The sequence below is a fragment of the Lepidothrix coronata genome, unplaced genomic scaffold, assembly GCF_001604755.1.
Source record: "Lepidothrix coronata isolate B3197 unplaced genomic scaffold, Lepidothrix_coronata-1.0 Scaffold244, whole genome shotgun sequence".
NCBI classification, from domain to species: Eukaryota; Metazoa; Chordata; class Aves; order Passeriformes; family Pipridae; genus Lepidothrix; species Lepidothrix coronata.
The window spans coordinates 96,679-118,253 of NW_016690424.1; the positions used below are offsets into that span (position 1 = coordinate 96,679).

The 21,575-nt window shown below is 44.8% G+C and overlaps 1 protein-coding gene across 2 annotated transcripts in view; it reads left to right on the top strand.

Annotated features, from left to right (window-relative positions):
- FBLN2 (fibulin 2) overlaps nt 1-21,575 on the top strand; it is a 109,681-nt gene that overhangs the window by 59,709 nt on the left and 28,397 nt on the right. For both annotated transcript variants that reach the window (XM_017834904.1, XM_017834905.1), the window contains 2 exons: nt 14,527-14,638; nt 19,271-19,400. In XM_017834904.1, coding sequence (XP_017690393.1) covers nt 14,527-14,638; nt 19,271-19,400 — 242 coding nt within the window. The remainder of the gene's footprint in view (nt 1-14,526; nt 14,639-19,270; nt 19,401-21,575) is intronic.

Consider the following 21,575-nt stretch of genomic DNA (forward strand, 5'->3'; position numbering starts at 1 on the left):
GTGCTGTCCCATTCCAGGGTGTCCTGCATGTGGCTCCCTGTCTCCTTCCCACGGACGTCTTGCCCAGTTCATGGGTGGTGGAGGCAGTGGAGGGTGGGAAGAGGCCTGGCAGCTGCTGGACCTTGGAGAAATGCAGCAGAGCACAGAGGTCTCACCTCATGGGTCTGGAGCTCGTGTCTTTGTCACAGCAGGGGTCACCTCCGAAGCCTTCAGACATGGGAGATTTAGTGCTGGGAGGGACAGGATTTCCCTCTGAGGAGTTACTGAGGTTGAGTCAGTGGGTTTAAGCCCAACCTGGAGCCTGGCAGAGGTGAGGAGGATCCTTCCCACAGGAACTCCTCCTCCTTTCCTGCCTCCGAGGCTGGGACGTGTGGGATATGCTGCTTGGTTTGTTAGAGGCCTTTCTTGAGATGAGAGGATTTTTTGGAGGCTCATAGAGAGAAATTACATCTGATGAGAGAAATGAGGGGAAAGAAACAAGGAGATGCCACTGGCACTTCACTGAGGTCTCTGAGTTGCCTGTGGGTGCTCCCTAGTGTTGTATCTTGATTTTAAAGCCCCATTTTGCTTCCATTTGAGGTTGCAGATATAGCAGAGAAAGGTGTAACTGCCAAACCCAAATAAAAACAAAATAGATCTCAGCAGCAAGAGGTCAAAATTTTGGAATTGCTGGAGAAACCAAATATTATGCAGAGTCCTGCTTCTATGGAGGAGTATATAAAAGACCTGTTTTGTGCTGATTGAACTTTGTGTACATAAATAACAAAATAAATTCGATTAAATCAGCTACAGAATTAAAAATCTACATTTTTACAGAAGGGGGTCAGTGTTTATAAGATATTTCTCCTCTTGGCCTGGATCTAAAGAGGGTGTGAGTTTATCTTTCACTTATCTTCTCAGTGCTCTCTAACCTTATTTAAAGAATCTGTTTTTCCTGAGGTGTACTGACACAGGAAGAAAAAAGCACTGAAAAAGTAAAATCTGCCTAGTGATTTTGGTCTCTGTGCAGGATATAAATATATCCTTTGATATAACACTTCCACATCCCTGGAAGTGTCCAAGGCCAGGTTGGAGCAACGTGGTCTGATGGAAGGTGTCCCTGCCCATGGCAGGGGGTGGGATGAGATGGGCTTTAAGGTCCCTTCCAGCCCAAACCATTCCATGATTCTATGATTTCAAGGATGGAAAAGCAGCTGGATTACTGAAACTCAGCTGAGGTGGCAACCACACACTGGAGGCTGTGAAACCATCTCTAGACTGAATGTAGGCTGTAAATGATGCTTTTAACAACGTGTCAGGAGTTACCGGCTTTGTGCTGGTGTTTGTAGCTCTTCAGCGTGCAAGCAGCTCTGCATGAAGTAGTTACTCAATATGTGAAGATAAAATTTATGCTTTGTTGGGCTGTGAATGTATTTTTCCATTCCCCAGAAAAAAACGGGCAGTTCCTTTCTCGGTGAAGATGCAAGGATTGTGCTCATTTTCCTTGGGAATTAATTGAGAACTTGAGAGGGGTGTGAGGAAAAACTTCTATTTTAAACACATGTGAACATTAAAAAGCTTGACTCTGCATGAACATTTTGTGGTACAAACACTGTCCCGATGGAAGCTATTGCCTAACTCATCTAGGGGAACACAGTTGTTAACAACAAAAATTCTGGGAATAATAGGAGGGACCATGGCCTTCCTGAGTGTTGTGCTTGTCTACATGGGTCTGTACAGCTTGGTGGTGCTCCAAAACCCCTCAGCCACCGAGAGCCCAGTGTCCCAACCACTTCTATCCCTACTCCATAGCTGATGACTCCAGGAGTTACTTTCTTTTTACAGCAATGTCCAGACTTTTCTGGCTTTAAGTGTCTACACACTTTGTTCCTTTCTGATGTACCTTGTATGGATCTTATTTTCAACAGCCTCCAGGGCAGCACTAATGCACACTTACCACGAGCTTTTAACAGGCTGACCTGAACTAGAAATCTGTATAAGAAACTCCAAATTTCGGTATTTTGATCATTCAGTTATAATTTGCACAGGTGCTGTGTGGGAATGGACATTGTTTTCCCAGTGTGTGGTCAAATATTAAAAGAGAAAGAAACTCAGCAGTGGACTCTTTACTTATTTACATACAAATAATAAAGTCTGGTTTTATGGAAAAATATTGATGAAGTGGTATGTAAAGTTCTGCCTCTTTTAATACTTTCCTTTACTCTGGTTTAGTTGTCTCCTGCAGTAACTGTGAGGAGTCTTTGTGGGAGAGATGAAGAGACTCCTCCACCCTTCATTAGAATCTGCCACCTTATCCCAAATGCATCAAAACACTTTTAAATCACATATTTGGAGCTTTTCACAAGTCAGTCCCTTTTCTCTCTCTTCCTCTCCGTTTCCCAAGTTAAATATGATCGAGATGTAAATTCCTTTAAATGTGGCTGCAGTCTGTGTTTTCCAAGTAGGAGGTGTGAGCCAGAGTCCACTGCGGGAGATCCACTTCCAGCTGAGATTTCACTTGTGCCTGTTTCGGGTGCTGCATGTGGGATGGTGGAACCACATCATGTCCCTCTTCCCACCTGTGAATGGCTAAGGTGGACCAGTCTGTCCAGTCCCGTTTATCCTTGTTTCAGTGGTGTAAGATCTTGGGAAGGAGAAGGATTGTGACTGTCTGTGCAGCTCACACAAAGCATAAAGTGCTGAGATGGCTGAAGAGTTTCTGAAGAGACAGATACAAGCTGTCAGCTAATGAAATGCTGATGTATCCACAACATCCTTGTGATTATTTCATACTTTGTAGGAGACAGATGTTCCTTGTTGGCTGTTCCCTGTAGGAAGCACTGTCATCCCCGCACTCGCTCCGACAGGGCTGGAGTCAGCACTGGACTTCAGCTCGTGTCTGAGTTTCATCAGTGCTGCTGCACTGCCTCAATATAAACATGTTCATAGTTATTCTACATATAAACAACCCCAGGCTAAACTGGAGTTATTTGGCCTGGAGAAAAGGAGGCTCAGGGGGGACTTTTTTGCCCTCTACAACTCCCTGACAGGAGGGGGGAGCAGGTTAGTCTCTTTTCCCAGGGAAAGAGGAAACGGCTCCAGTTGTGCCGGGAGCGATTTAGATCGGATGTTAGGGAGAACTTCTTCATGGAAAGGGTTGTCAGGCATTGGCACAGGCCGCCCAGGGCAGTGCTGGAGTCACCATCCCTGGCAGTGTTCCAAACCTGTGGATGTGGCACCAGGGACGTGATGTCTTGGTGAGCACGGTGGTGGTGCTGCGTGGATGGTTGGGCTCAATGATCTCGGAGATCTTTTCCAACCTTAGGGATTCTATGACTCTGTATGCAAGGGCTTTGTGCTTTAATTTGTAGTAAAGGAGCAGGCAGTGCCTGTAGGCCTCCATGGGCACGGGGTCAAAGCCCAGCTTTAGGTGAAAACAGCCACTTCTGCCAGAATTTACAATCATTTGCAAATGTTGCCTTGTGTGAGGGTGACTTCAGTAACAGAGCTGGCAGGAATACAGTGGTGTCATTCATCCTGATGAACACATACCAGAGTGCCGTGCTAGGTTCAATTAGGAAAACAGAGTTGAAACAAAACATAGGAATTCTGTGTGGGATCTGAGCGCTGGAGATTTTTGACCGGAAGGACTTAAGGAATTTATTTTATTTCTCTGGTGTGTCGTGGCCAAAGGCTCCAGTGGGGTTACACTGAGATGCACCTCCAGTCTGAGCTGGAGGCAAAGTCTGAAGTGGGAATGAGCAAAATGAGTCACCCAATACTCCTGTGTGAAACCACAGTAACAGCATCAAACAAGGTGCTTCATTTAGAAGTTAAAAAGTCCATTTCCCTAATTTCTACCCCAAATCATTACTTTCTTAGGGAACTGAAACCCCTAGTTTCCAAAGAGCTGTGGTTCTGAGGCAAACTGTATGGGAAAGGAGAGATTTCCTGCTGTGCTTCCTGCTAGAGGTGCTAAATTCCCCAGGAACAATCTAAACATCATTATCAGCCCATTCAAATTAATAGTTCCTCCTACTTTTGTGAGGGATAAAAGGAAGTTTGTTTTGTTGCTCTTGACTTAAGTATCCCACTGAAATTCCTTCACAATAACTGCTCTGGCAGTGGGTGCATCCTGGAGAATTTAAACCTCCTTGGGGTTACTGGATCAAGGCAGAACCGTGGGCCATCAGCTCCTCCAGCCTGTCATTAATGCAGGAAGTGCCCTGGGCCACAATCACTGCTGCTGAAATTCTTGCCCAAACCCCGATTGCAGAACTTCATAAAGAAAAGCCTGAGGAAATGACAGAGCTCTTCAGAACATCATAAAGTAAAGAAACTTTGTAATTTATGATTATAAACCTGACAAGGACTAGCAAGGAGTGAAGGACGTGGAGCCCTACAACAACTTTTCTGTTCCGTTTAACATCCCTACGCGCTAATTAGAAACCTAATGAAACTCAGAGGTTCCTTCCTCTGATATTCAGCAAGTTTGGTCGACAGTGCTCAGCCCAAGCAGAGCTGGAGGGCACATACTTCACCAGCAGCACTCGGGCTCCTGGGGCGTGTTCAGGTCACCGATGCTGTTGTGTCATGTCATCTCTCCTTACCTTTTCAAGGGCTGCTGCCATACCCTGTGGAGGTGCTTTGAAAGCTGTTCTGTGCAATGTAGCAGAGAAAACAAGCTGACACCAGCAGCTGGGGATGAGTCAGTGAGTGAATCTGCCCCGTTTGTTTGGTGATGTTCTGAATAGAGATGAGCGTTCAATTCACACTGAATAACTCCTCTGATGAATTTTACTGTTTTTCTACTTTGCATGAATTGGCCACGAGGAAAATCTTGGCCTTTTTTTTTTTTTCCTCCTGAATTAATTCAAGAGTTTTTCTGTGAACAGTTTCTGGATGGGCTCTCCTGGAGTGCAGCTCAGGGGTGTATTTTTAGCCTGTGCTGTGTGTGTTGCACTGGGGGAAACAGATTGAGCTCTGGGCAGCTGCTGGGGATTTTTGTTCTCAGGTGCCAAAGTTGCAAAATTTAAGTACCTAAAAGCTCACAAGGGCAACCTGAAAGATGTTTGAACTTTGGGGTTGGCTTCATGTGAGTATTCATAACCAGTTCCCCATCAGGTGGTGTGTGCAGTGTGAGCTGTGCCCCAGGGAATCAGATATGATTCACATACAAATGTACAATCCTCCTTCAGGACTTAACCAAAAATACAATTTCAATGTCATGGGTATGAGATCAAATCTTGTATTTACATGATTAAAGCGTGTCTAGTATTTTTAAGCAATTGAACTCTAAAATGGCACAGTAAAGCACAGCTTGGCTTGTCCTTCATCAACATTCCTAGTCCAAAACAAAGACCTTTTTCACTGCTACACCCTTAAAATTTAAAGCAGCAAGATGTCTTAATGGTTGGCTGTCCCTTCCACTGCAGTGTGTGGTTTGAATGGTTATGTGGTGAAATTAATGCATTTTTTTCTATGGATAAACATACAGAAGTAAGGGGCACACATAAGCTAAATGAAGGCCACATCGATTTGCCTCTTTGTTTGTTTGCCTTGATATTTTTTAGGAAAAAGGAATATTATTTCTGTAATTTAGTTGGCATTACAACCTCAGCTCAATTCAAAGTTAAGAACATACTGAAAGTGCTTGGCTTACTCAGTGTTTGAGTTCCATCAGATTTCAGGGATCCTGCCTAATTTTCCCAAGTGCTCTGACAGGCAGTCCCTGACTACATTCCCTGATAAACACTATTCCTTTGAATTTTAACTTTAAAATTAAACAGGGCTGGCAGAAATGCTTTGAAGGAAGGAGCCTACCTAGCCACAAAACAGAGCATGCAAAAAGCATGCTCTGCCCCAAGATAAAATTCTTTAGACAGGAATTACAAGGATAATCGGAACCAGGCTTTCCAAAGCCTCAGCTCTTTTGAAAGTTAATAGCCAGCATAAATATACTATGTGCAATATCTGGGGAAGGAAGGTTGAGGGGGAAAATACAGCCAAGACTATGCTGAAGGGCAAGAAACACTCTGCCTGCTCTGAGTTATTATTGTAGCCAATAGAAGGGTGATTGTGTAGGAACTGTTCCGCTTCAGATTCAGGGACAGAAGATACAGCAAAAGGAGCCACATTTTTAAAAGGCAGGAAGAAAAATTGCTTGGGTTTTTAGCTGGTGAAAAAGGTTAAAGAATTTATTTAGTTGTTCCCCCCCCTCCTTCTCTCAACCTGGAGCTAATAAAGGATTCTGTCATGGAAACGTTGAAGACCAAACATTGTCTAAATTATCTGACCTCTGGCACAGGTAATACAAGTTTTGACTTACAAGGATTATCCAGAACTAAAGCCAGGGGGAATATAAAGTTGCTATTCATTCACACTTTGAACAAAATCTGCCAAACAACCCTGGCTGAGGCTGTGTTGATGTATGTCTCTGTTGTTCAGTGTGTAGTGAAATGAGAATGTTGGGTTTGGTTTATCCAGTTTTTCATTGTGCCTCTGGGCAGACACAACTCTCTGTGTTTGGCCAAGCAAGCCAGCATAAGGAATTCCTGAAAAAGAATAATGTAGGAAACAATGATTTCAGGTTGAAATAGAAAGCAGATGCCTCCCAAGGAGTGAAGGCAGTAGAACAGGGACTCGTCCTGGATGGATGGTGGATGGATTCCCAGAGAGACACAGGTGACTTCAGAGGATGTGGGAGAGCTCAGAAAAACACTCTGCTGAATGAAGTTTAAAATGAAGGCAGATTGCTGCAAGTGTGACAGACCTCCCTTACACTGCTGTGGTGAGGGAATGGGAGATTGAGTCCAGCAAGAAGAGGATGGTGGAAAAGAGGAGAGAAGGATGAGGTCCTGGACTGAGGCCATGGGGTGTTGAATGCTCAGCTTGTGTTTCTCCTGTGATCTGTTTTTTTGTTCTTTCTGAGGAGAGGAGCCTCAAGGTCCAAGGAGTGCCCGTGGGTTAAAGCCCCATCCTGAGCTAACAGGGGTTTGGTCATGGAAACACTGGAGCACTGCTCTCCTTTCGGTGGGATTTAGAGTCAAACATGCTCTGAACACCGAGGCACTTGGAGGAGCCTGCAGGAACCTGCACAGAGTAAATCCCTCATTTCTCTGGGAACAGGTCCTGGGAAGAGCTTAACCAGCCCTCCTGACGTAAGTGAGAGCTCAGTCTGGAGTGAAAGCAGCTGGCTTTGGGGCTCTGTTGTCATTCTCCCCTCCCTTGTCTCTGCCAAAATAAATGTTCTTCTTGTCTTTACCTTACTCATTAAAATGTCTTCCCAGCCATCTCAGATAAATCAAGTTAAGAACATGTTACACTGCACACCTAAATGGTGAAATTCAATGAGGGAATTTAATAAAGCCTCTCAGACTGTTGATAAGATAAGGAATGACAACCTATTAAGGGGTAAAGCTCCAGTACTTTGTTATTTATTTACTAAAGCTTTAAATGATGAAGAGATTGGAGCGGGAAAAAGACCCACTGGAAACAGTGATTTTTCAGTATTTGAAGAACTCCTTCAAGTTCTTCTGTGAGGTTCTTTTTCATTATTTTTCATAATATATGGTTTTATGTTCTCAGGCAGGTATTTGATGAGGAAATACAACACCTTTTTCTCCAGTGTGAGCAAACAGTTCGTGTAAAATGTATGTGCTGGCTGCATTGCAGTTTTAGATACCCTTTCCTTTAAAAGGGATGATAGATGTATGTAAGCCTATAAACATGTTTTCAAGGTAGATTTGTTGTTTTTTTTTAATAAGGGAGTGGGAAACAAGTCATGAGCCCTGACTAGACAGGAAAGGCAGGACACTGCTTTGATCCCTTCCTTGACTGTGTGTGCTTATGGAAAGTGATAAAAACTGCTCCTGTTCTTCTCTGTTCCACTTCTGTTCTTTCTGCACTCATTTCTGGTGGGTGAGGGTGGTTGCAGCAGATGAAAGCAGCCCACCCAGCTGGATCAGCTTCTGTCCCAAAGAACAGCTTTGTTCTAAGGTGTGGGAAGGTGCTGGTGCCTCCCAGCACCCCAGGAGTCAGCCTGCTTTGCTCCTGGGGAAGGCACAAACCTCTGGGTGCTGCAGAGAGGCTCATTACCTGCTCGCAAAGCCTGGTACCTTAAACAGCATCACAGAATCCCAGAATGTGCTGTGTTGGAAGGGACCCACAAGGATCATCCAGTCCAACCCTGGCCCTGCACAGGCCCATCCCCAGGAGTCACCCCCTGTGCCCCAGAGTCACTCCCACTGCCCTGGGGAGCCTGGGCAGTGCCCAACCAGCCTCTGGGGGAAGAACCTTTTGCTGAGATCCAACCTGAGCCTGCCCTGACACAGCTCCAGCCATTCCCTGGGTGCTGTCCCTGGTCCCCCCAGAGCAGAGCTCAGTCCCTGCCCCTCCTCTGCCCCTGCCCAGGCAGTTGGAACTGCACTGAGGTCTCCCCTCAGTCTCCTCTGCTCCAGCTGAACACACCCAGTGCCCTCAGTGTCCTCACACAGCTTCAAATCAAGGCTCTTCCCCGTCTCTGTTCCCTCCTTTGGACACTGTCTCATGGCTTCATATCTTCCTTATATTGTGGTGCCTAAAACTACCCCAATATTGAGGGGACTGATGCTGAGGGACCTTCCCACAGGTGAAGTTGGGCTGTGGAGCTGCCCCACCAGGCTCTGTGGGGTGGGTGATTTGTGCCAGCTCAGGACTTGGGTGCTTTGTGCAGTTGCTTTTTTCAGAATTGTGTTATGTCTCGAGAATCCTGGCTGTTACTGCCCTTGGGGATGAGCAGTGAGGTCCTCAGAAGGAAGATGTGCCCTAATGGAGTGTCTCATCTCTGAGTTTCCACATCAGAATCAATCTTAGTGCAGAAACTCATTTCCTTGTAAGATCCTGTGTTGTTTTTTGGTTATTAATCCGGCCTTCCCCTCCCTTCCAAGTGTAAGTACTATAGTTTTGGGGAAGATAAACTATTTTCCCCAGGGGTAGGAATGGAATAGGATGCTTCATCTTAAGAGCTAGAGCTCAGCTCAGTTATGGGGTGTGAACTTTGCCTCTCTCACACGTGAGTGCTGATCCAGCAATTAACAGCTGAAATTAGGAAGAGATGGAGCTGCCTGGGGCTGATAACATCACCCTGCCCCTGGCATGCTGATCTTCCTGGTGATTCATGCTCCCTCTGGAATGCAGTGCACTGACTTTCCCTGGCTGACAGGTCATCTTATTTGGGATTAATATCAGTTTTGAACTTTACCTCCAGCTTGGACCAAATGGGTCTATCCAGGCTTCTGCACTATGTCTGCCTTACATGGGTCTCTCTGTAGATAAAAATTACTATCTTAGACTCCTTAATCTGTCATGGCTCCTGTAATAACTTAAGGAGAAGGGAAAATAACTGTTTATTTAAAGTAAATGAAATCATGGTACTGTTAAAGCCAATGGCCAAATTTAACCCATCACTTGCCCCTCGTGGGTGGGAGGCTTAGATGGGTCGGTTACTGTGGTGGGTCAGTGTTCACTGCTCCCATAATGTGAGGAATCACAGAATAGTTTGAGTGGGAAAAGAGTTTTAAAGCCCATCTGGTTCCACGGGCAGGGACACCTTCCACTAGCCCAGGTTGCTCCAAGCCCCGTCCAACCTGGCCTGGGACACTCCCAGGGATGGGGTAGCCACAGCTTCTCTGGGCAACCTGTGCCAGGGCCTCCCCACCCTCACAGGGAAGTGCTCAAGTTTTAAGGTCTGTCTGTTCTCCATAGACAAAAGAAACCCTTGGACCAGAGTGGTGGGCAGAGCTGCCTGACAGCTCAGCCAGCCGGTCAGGGTGTGTGCTCAGAGAACGGGATCTGCACAGTGGGAGTTATTCACTCCATGCAAATGTTCTGGAGAGCTGCAAACCCGAGGGGAGGATGGGAGGAAGCAACGAAATTGGAGGTGTCCAACACTGAAAGGGTCTGAGTGGAAACTCAGGTGAAGCTCAAGTCAGGGAAACTTCGGTGTGAAAAAAGCTCTGGCAAGAAACTGAGATATGCTATCCCTTCTTGGCCTTCTAGAGCTGATGTTTTATCACTCTTGAAACATAGTTTGTGAACACTGTGAGGGAAAAGGGGAGGAAGGTTTTTGAAAATCCCTTTTGTCTCCTTTGTTGCTCTAACAAACCTATGGGTCACTATGTCAGTGGGGGGAAACAATTTAGTAGCCTTTAATTGTGTGTTTTCTTCCATGTGATGTTTGAGCTTAACCTATGCTTTATAAAATACACACATTTTTAAACCCATAGCAGATTTTTCTAGCTGAAAGCTGAAATTCCTGCTTAGCAGCATGTCTGTCATAGGACTATGGAAAACCTGGATGTGTCCCTGAGTGGGTGGGAGGCAATGGATTGGATCAGGCATAGAGACAACTTTAAAGCACAGACAGGGAGGAGTTAAAATTCTCTGAGAGGAAAAGGTTTTTCTAAATATTTGAATTAATTTCTCGATGTTTTTTAAAAAAGAGAATACACCAGTTTTGGAGATTAGGCCAGAATGTTCTTCAGTTCATATCTTCAAAGTGATAATTGCAGGAGTGAGCTCCTGAATTGCAAGAAGTGCTGCTGTTCTGTGATACAGCCTGACAGAAATTAGGCTTTTTTTCCCTAGTCGAGAAATCTATAAATAGCAAATTATCTATTAACAGGTGTCTTGTGAAATTACTCTATGAAGTATCAAAGTCATACAGTGTTAAAAAAAATCAGGATTATGGAGTTCTCAAATAAAATTACTTTGTTTTCCCTGAGCAGATGCAAATCTGCTTCTAAATCTGCTTAATATAATGGAAGCCCCGAATAAACAAAGCTCTGTTTAAATGTTTAAGTATTTCAAAGTCTGTTAAACATAGAGCTGAAAGTCTCCATCCAGAATAGAAGCTCTGTGATCTTCAGTCCTGTGCATGGATCCAGTTGTATATATTTGGTTTTGCTAATGGAGAATTAAAATATTACAAATCCATGCTAATGACTGTGAGCCCTATTGTAAGTTATTTTTTAGGTTTTTTTTTTAATTCCTGGTTGAGATAAAATGCAGTATTTGATCATTTTACTATAACTTCATTCAGGATTTAATTATTCATAAGATCACAACAAAAGGGAATATATTTTGCAAATATGACTGTTTAATAGTGTGACTCTTCAGGAGAGCAATCTGATATTGAATCTTTAGTGAGGAACGAGTAACTCACTTTTATTTGCGTTATAAATCATGTAGATTACTGCAATATAGATAAGTAAATTCTGCTCTATTCTTGTGTTCTAGCAAGAGCAGCAAATGTATTTCAGTGCTTGGTTAAATGAGTGGAGTTTCCACCAAGGGAGTGAATTAAAATGATGTTAAAGAAGTATTTTATAGCAATGTTTTGTAATTACCTGGCGCTGGGTGTGTTTCCTGCCAGTTTAGCTGATCAGATCAATGCTCTGGTGTCACAGAGCAGCTGTGACCCCTGAGACAGCTCTCAGGGCTCAGGAATATTTACCCCTGTCAATGTGCTGTGTGAAGTGAAGGCATTGCATGGACTGCAGGCCGGCTGCAGTTTGTTCTGGTGCCCTGGGCTGTGAGGGGACTGGGGCAGTGTAGGGGGACAGGAATGGCTTTGGTCACCAAAACCCCTCAGCTGGGCCACACGGGGGGAGAGCAAAGTGGCTTCAAATCGGGGCTGGGTTGTTTCTCCCCAGAGAGAACAAATAAAATTCACAACAGGGTGAAGTGCACCCTCCTGCCCCCTTGCTCCTAATTGTTTTCAGCATGTGAGTGAGGACTCAGGGTGGAGATGAAGCTCTGTGTGCCAGGATCTCTCTGCAGCCCTTGCAGAGCTGGGATTTTCCCACAGCATTCCCTGGCAGTAACACCCCTCCCCTGCTCTTTGGAACCCCGGGCAGTGACTCAGCTGGAGTTTGTGGGCACAAAAAGGTTGATTTTCATCCTGGAAGCCCAACTCTCCTTCTTAGTGACAGGTATCAAACTGTGACTGTGTTTTTGGGGTTCCTGTTTATTGATGCACCAACAAAACCCAGGGAAGGGCAAGGGCTGAGGGGGGCACGGGGGGTGAAGGGGGTGCAGGGGCTGATGCTCCAGGCCACAGGTGCCACTGGTTTGGGCACTGGTGGCTGCAGCTGTGTCTTGTCACTGTGTAACCTCCTCCCCTCACCCATCCATCCCAGTCACTGATGGGGAAGGCATTTTACACGGACTGTTTTCTCTTAGATATAGTTCCTTAAAGTTGTTTTCTTGTGAGCATTTGACGATCACAAATGTTGTATTTTGTATGGCTTTCTTTTTCCTCATTGCTTTTTGTAAAGCAAGCCACACTGGGGAGACCTTTTTGGTTTCCAAAATGTAATATTTTCTCCTAAATTAACAGTTGAAAGTGCAAAGGAATAGTCTTCTGCTGGGGAGGTTTGTATTATTTAGGGTGGGGGAGAGCTTGGAGCAACCTGGTCTAGTGGAATGTGTCCCTTCCCATGGCAGGGGGTTGGAAGGAGAGGAGATATAGCATTGCTTCCAACGCAAACCATTTGTGTAAGTGCCAATATTTTTTAACATTGCAGACAGCACTTCACTTAAACTTCCTACTCTTGCTATCTAATGACTGCTTAGCTTTACAACACACTATAAAAAGTGCTCCTACTGTTGTTTGAAACACAGAATAACTGTTTTAAGTGCGTGGCCCACTGTGGTCCCCTCCAGCCTTCCCCACTCTGCTGTTCTGTGGCAGCAGAAATGTTTGGTAACTTTGGTTGTCTGTGTTTTTCTGAATTGTGCAGTGTGGAGGCCCAGCTGTTTTGAGATGCAACCGTTTCTAAAAATGCCTCACTTATAGTTAAGTGTTACAGTTTTGCAAGGAAATATTATTTGACTTGGTACCATGTACCAAATGCAGACAAAAGTAAGGATTCAGTGAACTTTTTCATCACACCGGACGTGTTGGAGGAGCTGCCCTGCAATGCTGCTGCTAACACACAGGAGGAGAGGGTTTGGGTCTGTGTTCACATGGGGTGACTGCAGAGTCCTCCTGCCACCCTGAATGCAGTTCCCTGACAGATCAAAGCTGTGCAAGGCCAGACCAGCAGAGCTTGGCTCCCAGTTGTTTTGTTGCTAAGTCTTGTCAGGAGAGCATTGCACCTTCAGCAGGGCCCTTTGCAGCAGTGGCATTTTTCCTAAAATCCTTGAAGAGAAAGTGGTTCCACCCTCCTGCTGCAAGCAGAAGTGATTTAGATCGATCAGAAGTGATGGATGTAAAAACTGGCTATAGATTCTTGAAAAGACATAGTTCTGCAGTGTGGAGTGCTGGGCCTTGGGCAAGGAGAGCTCAGCTCTGGGGCTGCCCAAAGTCCATTGCACCCGCACGTCTCCATCAACTTGGGGCTGGCTTTCTTTTCTTCCTTCTCATTGGTAACACCAAACCATGCCAGAGACTGGCCTGGAAATATGACTAAAAGGCACAAAATGTTCCTTATATCCATGTAAATGGCTTTAAGAAGAAATGGAGCACTTCTGATGGGCCAAGGGAGAGAGAGCAGGTGCTGTTCCAGCTCGGCACAGGGCCATGGGCTCTGGAGAGCTGATAGACCATCTTTGTTGTGTGCATTGACACGTAGATCCAAATCACAGCCCCCAAGCACTTGTAATGCACCTCATGTCCCTCTAAAAGGCATCTCTGAATCATTTTCTCTCCTGGTACCTGTGTAACTGCTCCCAGAGCAGGAGCAGTTGCAGGAGGGATGTTCCCAATACCCCAGCACGGTGCCCCATGGAGCAGGATCCTGGCACTGGTATCTCCTCAGCTGGTTTGTGGCAGTGCCTGATGTTTGCACCCCAGAGCATGGCAAGTGTCCCTTCATGAAGCAAACTGCTGTCCAGGCTCCAAAACACACTGTTCCTGCCCAGTGTGATGTGCCCTAGTCTGTTCTATACAGCAGGGATGTAGGATATTGCAAATTAAGTCATATTTCACTGTAACCTGCAAATTTACATCTTAGCTGGAAGTCCACAAGGAAAAATGTGAAAACTAGTGCAGCATTTCTGCGCATCCATCTCTTTCACTGCATCCTGGTGCCAGTGTTTTACAGGAGCTCATTAGCAGAGGCAGAGTTATGTCCTCAAACCCTTTTCATTATGGTTTTAAACCAGCTGAACCCTCCAGGGCTGGGACACTGTCAACTAATCCAGCCTGTGATAGTGAGGGCACTGTTACACCTTGGTAACCAGGCATGATTTTTCACAGGTTTTTTTGTTCAGAGATGTCAAATGTGGAGTTTTCTTTAAACCAGTTATGTCTTTTATTGTATTTAAAACTCTAATTTCCTTCTGCTGTTCCTTCCTGAAAGGCATCACCAGGTGATCAATTATATCAAGATGCTTCAGGTATCAGTTGCCTGCTTCTTTTTTTGCATTTAACCAAATGAAATGTGGAAATGAAGGAAAATAAAAGGCCGAACTATTGCAATTTTAAAGATCTCCTCAGTTAAGGAAACAGAGCTAAACCCAATCCATTCCATATAAAAAATTCTGGGTGTATGTTTTACACAGGTTCCACGACGGAATTGATTGAGAGCTGCTGTGGAGCTGGACAACAGTGGGCCATAGACAATGGGGAGTGCACAGAAATCCCTGTGAGTGGAATGGATGGTGACATTTGCAGGTATGTGAGGCAACCCCCAACATTTTTGGGTTAAAATAAAGAGCAGTCCTTTAGGAGAAATCAAATATAATTCATGGGATGTCCAGGAGGCTGAGAATGGTTTCATTCATGGTCTGATTTGTTGGTAGACTGGCAATATGTCATGGTAAATTAGAAAGAAGGATTTCCCCCTCCATTTCCCTAAAATCTATTCTAAACAAAGCCTGTTAAGATTTTTTCCTCTCTTATGTGAGCAGAGGAAATTTTTTTCCCGGTTCTCAGCACATTTGTGGAGTTGCAGATAAATAGAAGGGCAGAGCTTGGCTTCCCTTTGGCGAGTGCTAAATGCAGTGATCAGTTGTTAATTGTCATGAAATGGTGTGTTTATTGCCCAGGGTGAATGGCCCCTGGTTGTGGTGCCTGTGTTCAGCTGGAGGGGGGATCTTGCACCCCGATAATGCTGCCAGTGGCTCCTGCACAGCAGGAGAAGGAGAGTGGGTGCAGAGTAACATGGATTCAATATTCCACTGGCTGCAGTTCATCCAATTCCCTCCCCCCTAGTCTGAAACAGGCCTTAGGGAGGGATGAAGGCAAAGTTACTCCAGACTCAGATTCTCAAGGAGTGATCCCACCATTTACAGCATTGAAAAGGTTTGGCATCATCACTTTTATCAAATTTTGCATCATTACACCTTTCTGAAGTCACTGGGAGATGAAAACCCTCCCCACTGGGGTCTGGCATGACATAACTGACACATACCAACTGTCTGTGAAGTCAAGACAGATTAAAAAATTCCAGCCTTGGCCTAAGTAGGTGCAAATCCAATACATTAATGAGTTGCACCTGCACATCTGAGGCTGTGTTTAGATGAAAAAGCCAGATCCTAAATGTTTCGGTCCCTGTGAATCTATTGGGATTTAAAGGAATAAGAGATCAGGGGTTCAGCTGTTTTACTTCTAAAATTTCAGTTGTGTCCCTGTTTTAAAGATTTAAACCCACCTATAAATGTTACGTCTAAAGAAAATATTTAATGTAAAAAATATTCAAATATGTGGCCTCAGAACCTTGACAGCAAGGACAAAAACTTGGTGCTGCCACTGGGAGATGTGCCAGTGTGCAGGGCTGGTGACCCTGCACTGATCCAGCCCCAAGGCACCATCTGGGTGCTGGAAGAAAGGCAGGCTCCCAGGAGTCTGCCTCTGACTCAACTCAGTATCTAAAGATAGTAAAAAGTAAAGTCATGGAATCCCAGACTGGTTTGGGTTGGAAGGGACCTTAAAGCTTCATTCTACCCCCTGCCATGGGCAGGGACACCTTCCTCTAGACCAGATTGCTCCAAGCCCTGTCCAGCCTGGCCTTGAACACTTCCAGGGATGGGGATAGAAGATAGATACGAATTTCAAAAATTAGCTCCTGTTCTGCCAGGATAGTTTTCCATAAATATTTGGTTTTACAAGTGACAATCACCATGACAAAGGGTTGATGTTCTCAGCTGAGGCAAACAAGTCACAGAATCCCAAAATGTGCTGAGTTGGAAGGGACCCACAAGGATCATCCAGTCCAACCCCTGGCCCTGCACAGGCCCATCCCCAGGAGTCACCCCCTGTGCCCCAGAGGATCAGCCAAACCCTCCTGGAGCTCTGGCAGCCTTGGGGCTGTGNCACCCCCTGTGCCCCAGAGGATCAGCCAAACCCTCCTGGAGCTCTGGCAGCCTTGGGGCTGTGCCCACTGCCCTGGGGAGCCTGGTCAGTGCCCAACCAGCCTCTGGGGGAAGAACCTTTTGCTGAGATCCAACCTGAGCCTGCCCTGACACAGCTCCAGCCATTCCCTTGAGTCTTGTCACTGGTCCCCACAGAGAAGTGAAACCTCCCCTGTGTCTGCTGGAAGTTGTTCATATGGAGGTTGCAGACCGAGGTTTTTTCCAAATGCCCTCTTGGGATGTACAGGTGGCAAAAAACTTCAGTGTTAAAGCTGCTTGTTGATGTATCTTGATGTCTCTGGACATTCATGTCCCAACTTGGCTCGTCTCTGTTTAGAGACCACAACATGGGCTGCAGGATTGACACTGGGACTGCCTAAATGAGATCATGGGCACTAACTTATGACTGAACTTAAACTAAAGCAAGAACAGGAGATCTTAAGATAATCAATTGATAGTCAGATGTAAAAATACTCCCAGAGCTTGTACTCCCAGGCTGTGTCAGAAATAGGATGTTAGGCTTGATGAAATCTCATCTGACCCAGCATAGTAATTTTTATCTTATAATTGTTATGTTTTATCATAACAGAGCAATGTTTATCTGAGTGGCTTTTGCATCAGCTGTCCTAGCACAGATCCTGCTTTTTGCTGACACCATGTCCCAGTTAGAGACTCACAGCAGTTTAAAACATTCACTGTTCTTAACTCGTTAACTCTTTCCTGAAGCGGAAATGGTCTGAAGCTTCTTTGAACCACAAACTTACTTATCTGCTCTGCAAAGAGTAGGTTTGTGAAGAAGATAAAAGCCAAGAGAATGTGGTTAACGCTGTTCCCAGTTCATTTTCTGGGGTTAGAGGAGCTGAAACTGAGTTGTGCTGATAGGTAAAAAATACTAAAATGTGGCTAATGACACTCCAGTGCCCCAGGAATTTCTCATGGCTAAATGTCACATTTCAGAGAACATGAATCTATAGAGATTTCAGTGTTTAAATACAGTAAATACTTTGAGCATATAAAAATGCTTCTAACAGCATTTTGTCATTTCTACAGACAATAATAACTTTTGATTGGTTTTGGTGGTCTTTTTTTTAAAATTGTAATGAAAGTTCGGATGTCTTCTGTAAGAAATAATAGTTATATTACTGATACCTGAATACATTTGGGTAGTAATAATTCATTGCTCAAAAATTTGTATTTCTCCAGTTGGCAATTAATCTTGAAGATCTTTTCTAACCTAAATGATGCTACAGAGTAAAGCCAAAGGCACTACAGGATTTAGCTGCCCTTCTATATATGTATGAAGGAGGCACATCCCTCTTTGAATGAGAGGAGTCCACTATAGACTTAAAAATAGTAGGGAAGAGTATTTTAGTATTTCAATGAATATCTATTAAAATCCATTTAGGAATTTGACATTTAGATTTTTCGTCATGTCAGCCTTCACTGAATCTTGTTAAAATGTTTGATTTGAAGCACCATGTCTAGGAAATGTACATTCCCAAAGTATTTCATATATAGTGATCTAGTCACCCATAACCTTCTCTTTGATAACCAAAGTTAGTTCTGGGTTACACTCTGTGGTGGTATAAAGGAGAGTTCATAGGTGTGTTGTGATGTGATGCTTTCCTCCAGCCCTGTCCAGGGCTTCAGCCCTCTGGCTGGTGAAGGAGGAAGTGTGTACAGGTCTGTTTCCCTTTCCCCACTTTACATGGAACAAGATTTCTGTCTGGTTTTTGATTTCTGAAACCTTCCAAAATACTTCTGAGAACCAAAACATGGGGGAGAGGGACTGTCACACAAACAATGATGAGTTGTGAGGGATATTGGTGACCAGACTTTGAGAGACAGTGACCTAAACACAAGACTTCTTGAGCATTTATCAGGACACCTTTTACTAGAAATAAAATACCTCCTGCAAAGGCCAGTGGTACTCTCTGTATTATACTAATATTCATAGAATCAGAGAAACATTAAGGCTGGAGAAGATCATTGAGTCCACCTGGTAACCCAGCACTGTCAGGTCCACCACTAAACCACGTCCCCAGACACCACATCTACATGTTTTTTGAACACTTCCAGGGATGAGGACTCCGTTGCTTCCTTGGGCAGCCTGTTCCAGTACTTGACAACCCTTTCCATGAAGAAATTTTCCCAGTATCCAAGCTAAATCTCCCCTGGCACAGCTGGAGGCCGTTTCCTCTCCTCCTGTCCCTTGTTCCCTGGGAGCAGAGCCCGACCCCCCTGGCTCCCCCCTCCTGTCAGGGAGTTGCAGAGCCAGAAGGTCCCCCCTGAGCCTCCTTTTCTCCAGGCTGAGCCCCCCCAGCTCCCTCATCTGCTCCTGCTGCTCCAGCCCCTTCCCAGCTCTGTTCCCTTGTCTGGAAACTCCAGCCCCTCAATGTCCTTCTTCTCCTGAGGGGCCCAGAACTGCCTCCAGGACTGAGGGGCCTTGGCAGTGCCAGCACAGGGAGGGGCCCTGCCCTGGTCCTGTGACACACCAATGCTGGGACAAGCCGGGGCCAGGGGGGTATTTACACATCACACAGGATCCCAGAATATGTCAAGTTGGAAGGGACCCACAAGGATCATCCAGTCCAACCCCTGGCCCTGCACAGACCCATCCCCAAGAGTCACCCCCTGTGCCCCAGAGGATCATCCAAACCCTCCTGGAGCTCTGGCAGCCTTGGGGCTGTGCCCACTGCCCTGGGGAGCCTGGGCAGTGCCCAACCAGCCTCTGGGGGAAGACCCTTTGGCTGAGATCCAACCTGAGCCTGCCCTGACACAGCTCCAGCCATTCCCTGGCTGCTGTCCCTGGTCCCCCCAGAGCAGAGCTCAGTCCCTGCCCCTCCTCTGCCCCAGTTGTCGGAGAGACCGAATCTGTGGAATGTGTTATGAATCCAATAGCTCGGGGGGGTTTTGCATGCCATGCTGTTGTGTTCTCCCTGCCCCTCTGCAGGATTGCCCAGAAGCAGTGCTGTGTGTCCACGGTGCGGGAGAACAGCTGCCTGGCCGGGATGGTCGCTGCCAAGGAGGGCGACACGTGCGGCCCTGAGGACGGTGACCCCTGCACGGGGTCATCCTACAAGGTGAGCTGCTCTGCTGCTTCTGCAGGTTTTGTTCCCAGCATGAGGTGTCCTCATTTCCTGCATTTAGCAGGAAATGTTTCATGCATTATTATGGAGCACAGAAAAGATAAGGTTGCAGGAATGTAACAGGGACATTAGGTTGTTTGCATTAAGGTTTACACCCCCTTTTAAAATTTTACAGTAATGTTGTTTTGAATTCTTTCCATCTCCATTCTGTAGACTTAACTGGCTGTATTACTTTTGCTTCCTCACTTTGGAAGTAGCTGTAAAGTCCATTTTAGTTTCTATATCTATTGTGTAGAAGAATTTAGAAAATGATGGGGCAAAACTTAATTGAAGATATAATGCAAAACCTATTACTGGACAGTTTACTTGGCCCCAATGTTGAATTGTGACCCCATTTTTCAGTTAAACACAATGATGGACTAGAGGAGCAAGCATTTAGATGGTGATGGAAGCTTTTGCTCATAAATAAAGGCAGCCCATTAACCGACACTGCAAATCACAAACCCTGAGCCACAGCCCCCATTGGATAAATGAGATTTGCTTTATGAGAGTCACTGGAGCCCAACCAATTTAAACCAGTTTGAAGATTCAGCAGCTTGCTTGCTCACTTGTCTTGTTTCCACCAGAAGGGTGCATTCTGGAATTCGTTTCCCTCTGATAATAATGTCCAGGGCTAGAGCTGAGCTTAAATGCAGCTTCCGTCCTCTCAGCAGGAACCTGATTAGTTCTGTCTGTCCTGGTACATCGGTGATTCTCCCAGATAATTGTTCACTGGGGAGGCAAAATCCATGGCCATCTACTGGGGAGTTTGAAGTTTAATTAGCTATACCAATTTCTCATTTTCAGAACTACTGTTTATTTGGGTCTGCAGTGTTTCAGTAGAGTAAAAAGAGAATTTGTGCATTTGGGAGAAGACATTAATGTTTGAAATGGGAGAGAATTGTTATTCTTAGGTTTTCCCCAGGGGTTGTTTGCATGCCAGGCAGAGCCCAAGCTGTAGAGTAAGTCTGATTACACAGTCATTCCTCAGGAAGAGGTGGAAAGGGATAACTCCCTCATTCCTGTCTGAATTGAAACATGGGACAAAATACTTTTGTGGAATGGTTCCTCATGCCAGTTCCAGTGGGATGTTTTCCTTCAAGAGAAACCATTTGAAATGGTAAAATTACTGAAGGAACAGCTTTGCTCACCTATTTAGCCCATTCAGCTCTTCAGTCATTGCAGCTACTGCTTGAAAAAAAAGAATTTAAATCAATAAACATCGAGACTGTTGAGACTTCGTGTTTCTTTTGTATTACAATATGTACTATTGTAATAGAAAATAATCAAACTTTATATAATCAAACATACAAAGGTTTGTAATGCCTTGTTTCACAAGAAAGGTTTTCTCATTTTATACAAAAAACACATGCTTAGGGATTTTTTCCTAGAGGATGGAGATACCACCATAGCAAATCCAGTTATGCTGGATTCCAGCAAAGATAGTTGTGAGAGGAACATAGAAAGGTGTGAACCACAGAATGGTTCTCAAGGTATGTTTCTCAATTGGAAGGTTAAAATAGTTGCATTTTCTATTAAATCAGCCTCAGAATTCCTGTGGAGTTCAGAAAGTAGTTGATAGAAGATCAAGGCATTCAAGTTTTTGCATTGTAGGAGGAACTTTTCAGCAAACGAGTTTTTCCACTGGAAAATGAGACTGTTTTGTTCACCTGGAAAATATGTGAACCTAAAGGTGTCTGACTGATTTAACACTCCCTATCACACCTGCACATGGGATAAATTGGGAATCAAACTATGACTGAAAGAAGCCAGGTTCTTCAAGGCAAATATTACGTATTTTATAGTACTTCGGTAAAAACACGTACTACCCTGAACTTCTGTTTGGCATATCGAAGCTGAAAAAAAATGGAGACAAAATTAAAAAAAATTACAGAAAATAGGATTTTCTTTCCATAAAATTTTGAATTTGAGGATTCTGGATTTGGGGAGGAAGGAAACAGGAATTTTCCCTTTTCTAGCACGACCACAATCCGTTATAGCTAGGTTGGGTTTTTTTAATACTTCTTTTGGAAAGATGATTTAGCTATTCAGTGTCCAAAATAATTCATCTTCCTCAGGACCTGTACTGTAAATTTTTCACAAACATGTATTTGAGCACGTAAAGGCAAC